At 31.3% G+C, this 12,481-nt stretch overlaps 2 protein-coding genes and 1 non-coding gene across 3 annotated transcripts; 2 read left to right on the top strand and 1 right to left on the bottom strand.

Moving 5' to 3' along the window:
* Positions 1-2,748: 2,748 nt before the first annotated feature.
* Positions 2,749-4,347, top strand: LOC129892594 (uncharacterized). The gene is made up of 3 exons (XM_055968174.1): positions 2,749-2,795; positions 3,290-3,443; positions 3,963-4,347. The coding sequence occupies exons 1-3, from the start codon at positions 2,790-2,792 to the stop codon at positions 4,244-4,246; spliced, it is 444 nt and encodes a 147-aa protein (XP_055824149.1). The 5' UTR covers positions 2,749-2,789; the 3' UTR covers positions 4,247-4,347.
* Positions 4,348-6,263: 1,916 nt separating this feature from the next.
* Positions 6,264-6,344, bottom strand: TRNAL-AAG (transfer RNA leucine (anticodon AAG)). Its single transcript has one exon. It is a non-coding gene; the product is annotated as a tRNA-Leu (tRNA).
* A 4,906-nt stretch (positions 6,345-11,250) lies between these two features.
* Positions 11,251-12,274, top strand: LOC129892015 (uncharacterized). The gene is made up of 3 exons (XM_055967536.1): positions 11,251-11,376; positions 11,464-11,548; positions 11,658-12,274. The coding sequence occupies exons 1-3, from the start codon at positions 11,371-11,373 to the stop codon at positions 11,954-11,956; spliced, it is 390 nt and encodes a 129-aa protein (XP_055823511.1). The 5' UTR covers positions 11,251-11,370; the 3' UTR covers positions 11,957-12,274.
* Positions 12,275-12,481: the final 207 nt, after the last annotated feature.

Here is a 12,481-nt window from a genome sequence, read left to right as displayed (position 1 = left end):
AAATAAGTTTTTGGAGGTGAGCGGAGTGAGGCTCCCTCTTTTTTTTTTATATCATTCCTTAAGTCCCATAGGTACAGTGTTTGAATCAATAGAGAACCTTTTCTTCTGTATGAATCGATATTATTCCATTCCAAATCCTTCCCGATACCTCCCAAGGAAAATCTCTAATTTGGATCCCAAATTGATGGGTTAGTGTGAGCTTAGGCCCTGAAACCATCAGTTCAGTTGTTTCGCATCGGCAACCACCCGGCCCTCCGATGGTCAAGAGGGTGAGTGAGATTGGGAGGATGGCACTACTGGCAAAGACCGTCTGGCGAAAACGCCGCAGGCGCGTTCACCCCTTCTGCTTCTTCCATTCAAAAAAAGGTAGTCTTTCCTTGGTAAATAGCGTCTTGATTCCAAGTTTAGGAACCTAGGTAATAGTATCCCGATCAAAGAGCTGACGAAGGGGATGAGCGGAAGAGGGAGTCTACTGGACGCGGTTCAACTAGCGGAGACTCTTGGAACGCTGGAGTAAGAAGTCCCCAAGTGAGCGTCTTATGGGGGGCCGTCAAGCACATACGGCAAGGACCAAGGGAGATCTCTCCACCGGCCGAGTTGCCGAAGGGGATCAGTACAAGACGGCGGACTTCCCTCTCTTTGAGCTAACAGCCAAGAAGAGTTAACATTCAACTTCCTTACCCAGTGCCGCCGAGAGGAATCGGAGTTTCTTCTTATGAAATCCATTCGTTCGCTTTAGAAACTTACGGTCGAGTAGCAGCGCCTCTCTCCCTTACCACTCTTTTCCACCCTCTCTCTGCTAACAGCAGACTTCTGGGCTCACCCGAGGCGAGGACTGCAACTTCACCCCGTGCATCCTTTGGTTGTGAGCCCCGCCTAGAGGGAGGCGCTAAGGGAAGGGCGTAGCGTTAAATCTGCCTCGCCTTTCAGAGGTTTTGGTAACTTCTAGTTTGATCAGGGAAACTTTCTGCTAGAGCAAAAATGAAAGAAATCGTGTATGTAATCCGCCCTCAAAGAGAGCTCAGCTCAAGAGGAAAGGATTGCAGGCTAGATTCAAGGTATGCCAGTTGTCCACTCCACTTTCAAGATTGGTTGAGTCTTAAGTGTACTTTAGTAAGAGTATAAAGGATCTAGTGGCCGTAATTATCTGTCCACTCAAGGCGTTGCAAGCAAATGGTTTTTGAAAACCGTTAGAAATCTCATTCCCGACTAACCGTGAACAGAGTGAACGGTGGGCGCAAACTCCCATCGTGTCCCAGATCACATTCCGTGAATCGTCCGCACCCCCCTGAGTTGACGAGAAAGAAAGGATTTCTCGGAGCAACCCCCCAGGTTCCAGACCCAGGAGTCAACTTTCCCGTATGAGCATTCGGTACATGTATCAGTCCGTGGAAGAGTCAGTCAGAAGAGATCCAACCCATACAAGTTCACTAGTTGTTGATGCCATTGCATTCGGCTTCAACATTGGATCTAGACCTTATTAAGTATTGCAGCCTGCGGCTTTCAGCTCCTCTACAACTACCTTTCGCCCAACATGATCACGAACGAAGACAGAGAAGAAGTTTGCTAGTCCTACTTGTCTCGCCCTCATCAACCCGCCTTTCATGAAAAAACGTCACACAATTAAAACATGGCCAAAATTGATATAGTAAGATTATTGCATGTCGACGACTTTAAAGGAAACAAAACGTTTATTACATATCGAGGACTTTAAAGGAAACAAAACATTTACTCACTCGAAGCCAATAAGCTTGGCCCTTGCCTTAAGTCAAGCTCTGCTCTAACTAATATCCTAAGTTTGACTTACTTTTTAAAATAATAATACAGTATTTTAAATAGTGTTTAGAAAAGATGGGGTATACACCTGTCTTACTTCTACTTTAATAGAATAGAGAGGTTCATTTTCAAAACTCTTGACTTAAGATAAACTTTTTTCAGAATAAGTTTTAAAAAAAATATGTATGTCAAAAACTATGATAAAAATACGGAGAAAGACTTTGCTTGACTTTTATTTGTGATAGATAATCAAGGATGATTAATTTGTCATCTCATTTTTGTAGGGCAAGTCCACAGCCATCTTGTGGAAAAAAACACTCAACAACTTTGCGTCTAGACACAATATAATTAAATATTAATGGTGAGAAAAGATCTCCTACACAGCTGTCACCACGGGAAAAAGTCGTCGTGGACTTGAGAAAACTTAGAAAAAAATAGAATAAAAAAAGAGGGACAAGAGTTGTAAAATATATACTGCAACATCTTTTTTCTTTGTTTTCTTACTTGGTGAAGTATTTGTATTTGAGCTCTGATTAATTTGAATTGGCATTGCGTAAAATTCATTTAAGGGTGAAGTGCAATCTCTTTAAAAAAAATAATCGTATTTAAGAATTCTGATTAAGGATAGAAGTACTCTTAATTTTCTACAAACTAAGAGAAGTCAGCTTGGGTGACTCTTTACCGCTAGCTTGGAAGGTGTCATATTAGAAATATTTAGCATTTTTTAAATTAATTTCTCATCTAACTAATGTTTAATTTGACCTAAGTACTAGTTAATGAGACAAATTGTCATTAGTTATATATGAATTTAATTAACAATGTCCTTTGATTGTGATATGTCATTTACATTCAATGATGTAATGTCGTGACAGCTTTCTGAATAATCCTAGAAACAACTAGTCTAAGTTTTTTCCACATGATTTGAGTATAAATACAAGGAAAAAATAAATCAAAATTGTAACCTCATAAGTCACAACATTGGAAGTGTCGAAGTTTTAAGAAAGAGAGGAACAATGAAGGTAATATATATAGTTTTATATATATTTTCGTTATAGCATCCAACAAATGCACAACAAAATTGTTGCTCCAACGGTGACGTAAGATTATAAGTTGATCAAATTAGTTTATAAGTATTTTTTAAATTTATCTAAGCGTTTGATAAATACCAAATATGTCTATAAACAAAATCAGTCAAAAGTGATCATAAGTTTGTCATCTCTTACTTATGGTTTTACAACTTTTAATTTGACTAAATCTTCTAATTATCTCTCTATTTTGTTTTCCTTATTCGTCCATAAACATATATACATTTGAATTTATATATATTAAATATATAGCTTTAAGGACATCTTAGTCACCTTAACAGATTAAGTGTTTATCAACAAGCTTTAACATCTCTATCCATGCAACTGCTTATTTATAAAATCAGCTTTAATATCTAACCTAACCTTAATTAGTATAATTACTGATAATATGTTATTGGTATATTTATTTGGGGTGGTTTTAAATGCAGACAGAGGTGGTTGTTAATGTGTCTGTGAATGGATGTCAAGCTCGACCAAGTATGAAGAATTTTATTGTAGGTTGTTTGAAGCCAATGGTACCTTGCCTGTTTCAAGATGCTACTTGCAAAAATAAAGTCATGACCATTGCAGCAACTTTACCGAGTACGTAACAAATATTACATTATTAGTATACATCAAAAGCAAACCAAAACCTTAAAATGTGTATATATATTATATGTTGATCGACTGTTTAGTAATTAGCTAGTAAGTTATGTTAGATGGATAATTAAGGAAGACATACGTAGATGGACACTTCGGTCATCTAGTTTACAAACCATGACCAAAATATACACTATATATACATTATATTGTATATGATGTGTATAGATATTTATGTTATATGTATAATGTATGTATATTTTATATATATAAGTATACATTTATTATAACACTATGTACATAATTTGTAAAACAGACGGTCCAAAAGCATTGAGATGTAACTTTCCTAATTAATTTCACGTATCCCTTACCTTAAGAGACTAGCTCGCTAGCTATAACAGTAAAGTCAAAGAACCATTATTTATCACATTGTTATAGTGGATAAACTTTAGTGATCATACGATACGATGAAATAAATGTGGTGGTAGATAATAATTAAGACACATGATTTATTCATTGCAGGGGTGGAGAATATAAGTTTAGATGCAGAAAAGAATTTGCTGACAGTAATAGGAGAGGGAATAGATACAGTGGAGCTGGTGAATATACTTAGGAAGAAAGTGGGATTTGCTATCATAGTGAGCCAGGGTCCACAGAAAGTTGAGAAGAAAAATGAAGACAAAACAGTAAAGGAAGAAAAAGTGATCAACTCATGTGATTGTATTAATAATAATAGTGTAATTCCAGTGGTTGAAATATGGGAAGCTAGAGATCCTTCTTACTCTTGCAATCCATTTTGGTGGTGATGCCTCTTGAGGAAAAATAGGAAGAATTATACCCATACTTTATTTTTGTTTCACTTTATGTAATTCTATTTCTATTGGGAGAGTTAAATAAGTTTTTCTTTCATCGTGTTTCCTTATTTTATTAGGATTGGTAAGGTAAGCTCTCGCCCTCAGTCCCTTACTTGTACTTATTCTTATTTTGAGGATTTTTATATATTATTAACAAGAAGTCACTGTCTAGTGAGAAAATAAAATAATTTGTAGTACTTTTTATATAATTTTTAAATACATTAATTTTACATAAATAAAGAACTTAAATGTTTTTCCCATTGTGAATCAGTGAGAAATTTGTGCTATAGAACATAATTTCTCTATTCATTTCTTACCAATCAACTCAGCGGAAAAATGAATAGTGAAAAACATAAATAGTAGGAAACTTCCTAATTTTTAAATATTATTTTTTTCATTGATTCAATCAAAATATCCATGAAAATAGCAATTAAATAATTTTTCCAGTGAGAAATTCAGTAGGAAAATAATAATTTTTTAGTAGTGATACTGAAAATAAATCTGTTCATTGCACCGAATTGTATCACATAAATATATTAAAGTGGAAGGGGTAGAGTAGCATATTAACAAGGTATGGTGTGGGAGTTGCTCTTCCAAAATCCAAATAATAAAAAATAGAGAAAATTGAGAGTAAAATTATTAATACTTAAAATAAAAAATAAAGCGAATAGTGAAATATAAAATATAAAATGAAAATGAGAAAAGTATTTTAGTCTACGCTAGGAGAGTCTTGTCAATTCAGTGTTTTAACATAAGACAAATTATATAATTATTATTACAACGTTAGATAATTTAATTCCTACTTTTCTTTGATTCAACTACGAGTCATCTTTGAATTATTCAAATGTGATCTTAATTTTAGGTCCACTAGATAATATTTGGTAGGAAAAAAGCTCATAAATATTCCTTATTTATGATTTTTTTTTATAAATATTATTTTTTTTATTTTTTGATCTAAAAATATTCTTAATCTATTTTTCAAGAATTTCCAAGTATTTCTAGTCCAATGTTTTATTAAAATTACCATGAAATTATTGACTTGACTTGCAATATATACGTGAGAAAGAAGGTTTACAATCTAGATTCGACCTAATTTATGATTTTGTCTAGACAACTTTAGCAATTTGTCCAAGAAGAAGAACTTAAGTGCCCAAAAAAGGAGATCAACTTGACCACTCATCACCAGGTATGTAATACTTTATTGTTATCGAAATCTAGTTATAAATTATAGGGTAAAAGATCTTTACGTTATTATCTGTCAATATTTATAATTTAAATATACACTATGTATTTCTCCATAATTGGAAAGTGAAAAATTTAACAAGGTATATAGAGAGAGATATGTTAAAAGGTCATGTAATTAGTTGGTTAAGAAAATCTAAATATTAATTAATTAACAAAATAATGTTTCGAAATGTACAAATTAAAATTCAGTAATGTTGGGCCCATAACTTTTATAATGAATCAACCCTATGTTGCTATTTGTTTTGACATGAAATTTGAAATGATGATCTCCAACATCATTCTTTGATCGTACTTAATTGGGTTATTAATGATGATAACATCCTTTAAATAATCTTAATAATTTCAAATTTATATCTAAACTAAATTAGTACTCCACTCATCTAGTTAACACTCATTTTGTAGAGGTTTAAGAAAAAGCAGAAATTGTTGTAATTTGTGGAGTCATCTCCAAGTTCCATGTCAAATTTCTGGTGCCAAGAAGTGGTTTAATTTAAGAAAAATATGATAAAAGTTAGAATGATTTTATTAATATAAAGATAGAATAAGGGAATGGCTATAACTATTACTACAATATTGTAAATTTTCACTTTTCACCTTCATCATCTTAATAGTCAATGGTTAATGTTATATATAATAATCTTTATTCTAATCCTTTATATAATAGTATAAATAAAACTATATAAAATAATATGTTGTACACTTAAAAAAATTAAAAAATTAATAATGTTGAGAGTGGGATTTGAACCCACGCCCTTTCGGACCAGAACCTTAATCTGGCGCCTTAGACCAACTCGGCCATCTCAACTAATAATACAAATTATTAAAGTCTAATTTAAATTATTAAATAAGGGCCTCTATTAGATTTCGACTTGAAAAATCTCCATATATGGAAAGACAATAAACATTTTATAAAGGAAAAGGAAGAACTCATTATATATTTTGTGTTTGAAAATTTTACTTTTGAATATTTTTCTAAAATCATGACCACTATATTTAGTCAGGTGAATTTTTTTCGAGATACTTCAGAGCAATATTATTAATTTCACAAAAAGGCTTATTCTTTTGATAGATGACATTACGAAATGACAATAAATAATATAATAAATTCTTAACATAAAATTTTATTCATTAAAATAATTCAACACAATATATATAATATAACACGGCATATGTAAAACGATATGTAACAACCTTCAAGGAATAATTACGGTTAATCATGATTTCTTTAAGCTTATTTAAATCTATTAAAGTATGACTTGAAACTTGACTAGGCTCATGTTATACATTTGTCTTGTTTAATAATGAATATTTAGAATTCTTAACTTTGTAATAATATATGATGGAAAATATTCAAGTTCACTGCATAGAATTTTCACCGATCCAATAATATTACTCTTAATTTATGAAAACTTGAGAGGTTACTAGTCAATGACTATAATGACAAGGAACCTACTCTAATCTTCGTGCCAATGGATACCACCTTAATTATTCTATTAATTATTATAATAATGAAGTATTCAATCCTTCTGATAATAGTTGATTGCATCATTTTGGACATGAAATTTTGCAATGATCTGATCGTGCATTGTTAATTAATCTTGATTACATCACCTCCAACATCAACCTATGACCCTGCTTTGATCATTAATGATGCTAATATCCTTTCTAGAAATCTTAAGATTTCAAATTTTATATTTAAACTTAATTAGTACTCCAGTCTTCTGGTTGACTCGTTTGGTTAATAACTAATCAAGGAGTAACATTTTTCCGTCTGAACACGTTTCTGAAATAATTCCAAAAAGTTAGTTGTCTTTTCTGATTTTCCCTTATTTTTTTTAAAAAAAGTAGTTTTACTTTTCTACTTTTCTTCATATATTTAAGTTTGGTCAAATTAGCACAAGCTCTTTGATTTTTGGAAAGCCACTCTAAGTTTTAATAAAAGCTTAAAGCAAAGTGAGACCCACTTTTATGAAATAGTATTAGGATCGAAATAATTACGTGTCATCTGGAAGCTAGCAAAGTAAATCTCGAAAAATCATGAGTAAAAAGACAAACGAAAAATATATCAAAAGAGATACAAGCATTTAACATGATTCGGTTAATCGGACCGACGTCCATAAAAGGAAATGTGCAATTCATTATAAGTATCAGAGTACAAAATATCGAAAGAAATAACCTCACATAATTTATTCAGAATACAACAAGGTTTACACAAGTGTTAACTTAATCCTTGTATCTCACAAATTCTCCTCCTACACAAAACTCTCAAGGCCCCTAGGACTACATTGTAAATGCTACGAAGTTAGAAAGAATAAGTCTTTATTTATAAAGCCTAAATCTTTTCCTACAAGAAAAATGATTTGCCAAATATGAAAACTTTGTGTTTTCATTCTAGGAAAAAGAAAAACTCAACTACGTCGGGAAAGTCAAGGCTAATACCAAACAAATAGGTCTTACAAAAATAAATTAACGACAAATTTCTTCGCTAATTCATGATTAAATTATTCATAAGTAACATAATTTTTTTTTAATAATCTATATTATCTATTTCTAAATAAAATTAAAGACGAATTTTATTATTTAGCCATCAAATTTGACGACCGCTAATTCATGCTTTTTTAGTAGTGACTAGCCTGTCTATCATGCAAGGCAGCGGGGAGATTGACGATGATGTCTCACATCGTATTAGGGCAGGGTAGATGAAATGGAGGTTCGCTTCCGGAGTGCTATGTGACAAGAAGGTGCCACCACAACTTAAGGGCAAGTTCTACAAAGTGGTGGTTAGACCGGCTATGTTGTATGGGGCGGATGTTGGCCAGTTAAGGTCTCTCACGTTCAAAAGATGAAAGTTGCCGAGATGAGAATGTTGAGATGGATGTGTGGGGATACCAATAGCGATAGGATTAGAAATGAGGCTATTCGGGACAAGGTAGGAGTGACCTCGGTGGAAGACAAGATGCGAAAAATGCGACTGAGATGGTTTGGGCATGTGAAAAGGAGAGACACAGATGCCCCAGTGCGGAGGTGTGAGAGGTTGACCATGGATGGTTATAGAAGAGGTAGGGATAGGCCGAAGAAGTATTGGGGAGAAGTGATTAAATAGGACATGGCGCAGTTACAGCTTACCGAGGACATGACCTTAGATAGGAGGGTGTGGAGGACCCATATTAGGGTAGAAGGCTAGTGCATAGTCTCGTTATTCTTCCATATTCGTAGGCGCATTAGCGCATTATAATTTTTTGTGCTCTGATTTCTGTTATTATCTATTACTTTCTATATTTTGATTACTCTATTTTATTTATGATGCTTTCGTTATTTGTTTTTTCATAGCGCTTTGAATTTCTTAGCTTTATCTGACATCTTTTTATGCTTTTATTGAGCTAAGGATCTCTCGAAAACAGCCGTTCTACATTGATAGGAATAAGGTCTGCGTATACTCTATCCTCCTCAGACTCCATGTTGTGGATTTTACTGAGTTGTTGTTGTAGTAGTGACTAGCCTCCCCTATTCCTTAGTACCTTTGTGTTTCCAATATTATTATTATTAGAGCTCAATTATGACAGGATATTTTTGTCAATACTCTATCTATAGATGTACATCCAAGAAACTTATATGATTATTAGAAGGAAATATAAAAAAATAGAATGAACGATCGCCATCGTCATTTATTAAGATAGAACATTGATATATAAGATGGAAATAATATAGATTTAACCACAAAAAAGGGAATATGTCAACACAAATAATTGCATCCGTGGTGGATGTGACCATTATCTTCTTATAAGATTTTTTTTTTTTTTGCAATTCTCACTTCATAAATTAATTTTAAAGTTTAATTAGATTCAAATATTTATTTTTCATCATAATATCAAAGTTAGGCTTATCTCAATTATATTTTTTTTTTTTATCATAATATTAAAGTTAGGCTTTGATGTTAAATTCTCATATTATGTTATACACGGGATAATTGCAATATATGAGCATCTCACATTAATTCATTTTTTGTTCTCCACGACTCGTTACTTAAACGGTGACTACTTCGTTCGTACCTTGTTTTTTCTGAGCATAGGAAACAAGAAAAGGGGGAAAATGGGTATTGCGTCTCTTACTTTTCCACGTCGTAAATGGAATGACTCTTTCAATTTCATGGTGATTGCGTGGAAGATGCATGACTTGTTAATTTTCTATATCCAAATGGTAGGGTTGACGTATTGACCTTTTGGGACCCCAATCATTAGGAAGAATCTAGAGGATTTACTTTGTGTGAATTTAGTAAAAAAGAAAAAATAGAAAAAAAAATTAGATTTTAAAATATAGGAAATCGTTTTCACTCAAATATATGCTTCCTCCATTTTAATTTATTTATAAAATTTTAATTTGGCATAAAAAATAAATAAATAGAAAAATCTTATAGCCTTAAATTCAAGATACGGAAAGTGTACCAAAGTGATATTTTTGTTGCTTTAGGGCTTAGAATCTACTTAGATAGTTTATGACTATAATATAAAAGTTATATAAGCTAGAATTTTTAATTTATTTTTTTAATTTATGAATTTTTAATTTATTTTATAATATTTATTTTTTATTTTCTTCTCATTTTGAACCTTTACTTCATGTGATTCCATGTAATTTTTCATATTATCTTTTTTATTTATTTATTTTATGTTTATTTTTTTCATTAGCATAATTTTATTAGTATTCTAATTTTTAAATTAAAGTTGAATTCATTTTTGAATAAAGTTATAAACTTACGTTTTTTCCTTTTAAATCATATTTATGTATGTTGTGTTGAAATTTGACATAAGAGTATTATGTTAAATTTTTATTTTGAATTTAGAACTTATGTTATATTTTTAGTTTCATTTCCTTTAGTAGTATTGACTTGATATTTCATATTACAAGCCATTTATTTTTTAATTAGATTTGATAGATTATCTTTTTGTCAATTATTTTAATAACTTTACTATGATATTATATTTATAATATTTAATATTTTTATCAAACATTCATTTCATGATGTTCGTATAAATCTTATATTTTTAGTTTTTATAATTAATTTAATTAAAATATCTTAATTTGAAAAATATAAATTGATATTTTATAATATTAGTTAAGAACATATGTTTACTAATTAATACTTTTTTCAAAAGACAATATATATCTTAAATATTTAATTTAATATTATTTATAAATACTCTTATTTGTCTAATATAAATTTTTAATCTTAGATAATTAACTTTTATTTTTAAAATTTAATATAATCTTGTAATTACATTGTGACTAACAAACAAGTCAAAGTAATTACTAAATTGTGTAATTACTAGCCTGGTAATTACTATCCTAGTAATTACTTTCATTTACTTTGGTTATTTAATTTAAAAATAAATGCTTAAAAGTAATTTTTAATTTTACTACAAAAATAGTTCAAATCTATTTTTAATTTTAAAACATCAAAATATAAATTAATCCAAATAGACAATTAAAGAATTGTCAAAAAAAAATTAAAGATATAAAAAAAAAGTAGTAAGAAAAATATATGGAAAGGGAGTAAATATTTTTAAACATTTATGGTCCCATGGAATGAAAATTAAGTCATCTTCATGACGTACAAGAGGTTGGCGGCTGACTGAATCATTCTTCTTCAATACGCGTTATTTCTAATTCATTTACTCTTTGTACCTTTTATTATCCAACTACTATAAATACCCAAGAAAATACAAGTCTTTCTCACTGCAATTTCCCAGCATTTCAAATATTCCTCTCTTTCATACTATCTCTGCCTACTGAATTATACTCCTAACCAAAGTTTAATTCCCCATCAAACAAACAAAATGAAGGTATGCAAATTAATTTGTATGATTTTACTATATGATTCAACTCTTATATATATGTATATATTAACGTATGTTGTTAAATCTTGGCAGCAAAAGGTTGTTATCAGATTATCTTTCAATGGAAATGATCAGAAATATCGGACCAAGGCCTTTAAGATTGCTGTTTCTCAATCAGGTAATTAATTTCAATCGAAAAAAATCTGCGTGTCGAATAAAGTATAGTAAGTGCGAATTTAGCCAAAAGCTGATTATATACACTGTATTTTTTTATTTTTTTTACTTAGGTGTGGAATCAGCAGCTATAACAGGGGACGGAAAGAACCAACTAGAAGTTGTGGGAGAAGTAGACGCCGCGACTCTGACAAGATTGCTCAGGAAGAATTTGGGTCAGGCGGACCTTGTGAGCGTTGGCCCAGCTGGTGGCGATAAAAAGCCCCCAGCTGCAGCTGCAGCTCCAGCTCCAGCTACAACTACAGTGATTCAGTCGCAACCCGGCTCGTACTATTATCCCTATCCGTCTTATCAATACCCTGTTTACCAAGTTACAGATTCGTATGGTCAATCCAACTGTTCAATTATGTGAAATGACAATTTGTACAACAGGAGGGATCCAAGATGATAATTCTATTCACTGTCAAATATTTATTGATATGTTAATAGATATATATAGTTTGAACAAGAGCTATTTAGTTAACGTGAGCTCGAACTCACACACCACAAAAAAAATGATACTAGAAGGTCGAAACAGAGTATCATTCAAGTTTTTGGTCCCCGTCCAGAGAGCTTAATGGAGTATCTAGTAGATGAGTTTTGGTTTTCTTTTTTTCATCTTTCTATGTATTTGACCGAGTAATTTGTACATTTTGAAATTAGAGAAAACAATCTTGAATTTAATTTGTTATTATGATTGTTAATTAAAACTCTTTCAAAATTGGCAGATGATATGGACACCATTAATCCACTAGCGAATTCAACATAAAACTCATATAAGTGGAACTCCTAGCTCGATATTTACACTTTGTTTGTTTGGATGGTGGTTTTTCATAGTTTCATAATGTACGGTATGGTATGGTATTATACTGTACCATACAATATTATATTTAGATAG

The sequence above is a fragment of the Solanum dulcamara genome, chromosome 6 (assembly GCF_947179165.1).
Source record: "Solanum dulcamara chromosome 6, daSolDulc1.2, whole genome shotgun sequence".
In the NCBI taxonomy this organism is placed as follows: Eukaryota; Viridiplantae; Streptophyta; class Magnoliopsida; order Solanales; family Solanaceae; genus Solanum; species Solanum dulcamara.
This window is presented reverse-complemented; position numbering and strand designations above follow the sequence as displayed.

Bases quoted from the DNA above. Each gene is read 5' to 3' on its own strand.
- LOC129892015 (XM_055967536.1), top strand. The intron at 11,549-11,657 runs GTAATTAATTTC...TTTTTTACTTAG, and splicing joins GATTGCTGTTTCTCAATCAG to GTGTGGAATCAGCAGCTATA.
- LOC129892594 (XM_055968174.1), top strand. The intron at 3,444-3,962 runs GTACGTAACAAA...TATTCATTGCAG, and splicing joins CATTGCAGCAACTTTACCGA to GGGTGGAGAATATAAGTTTA.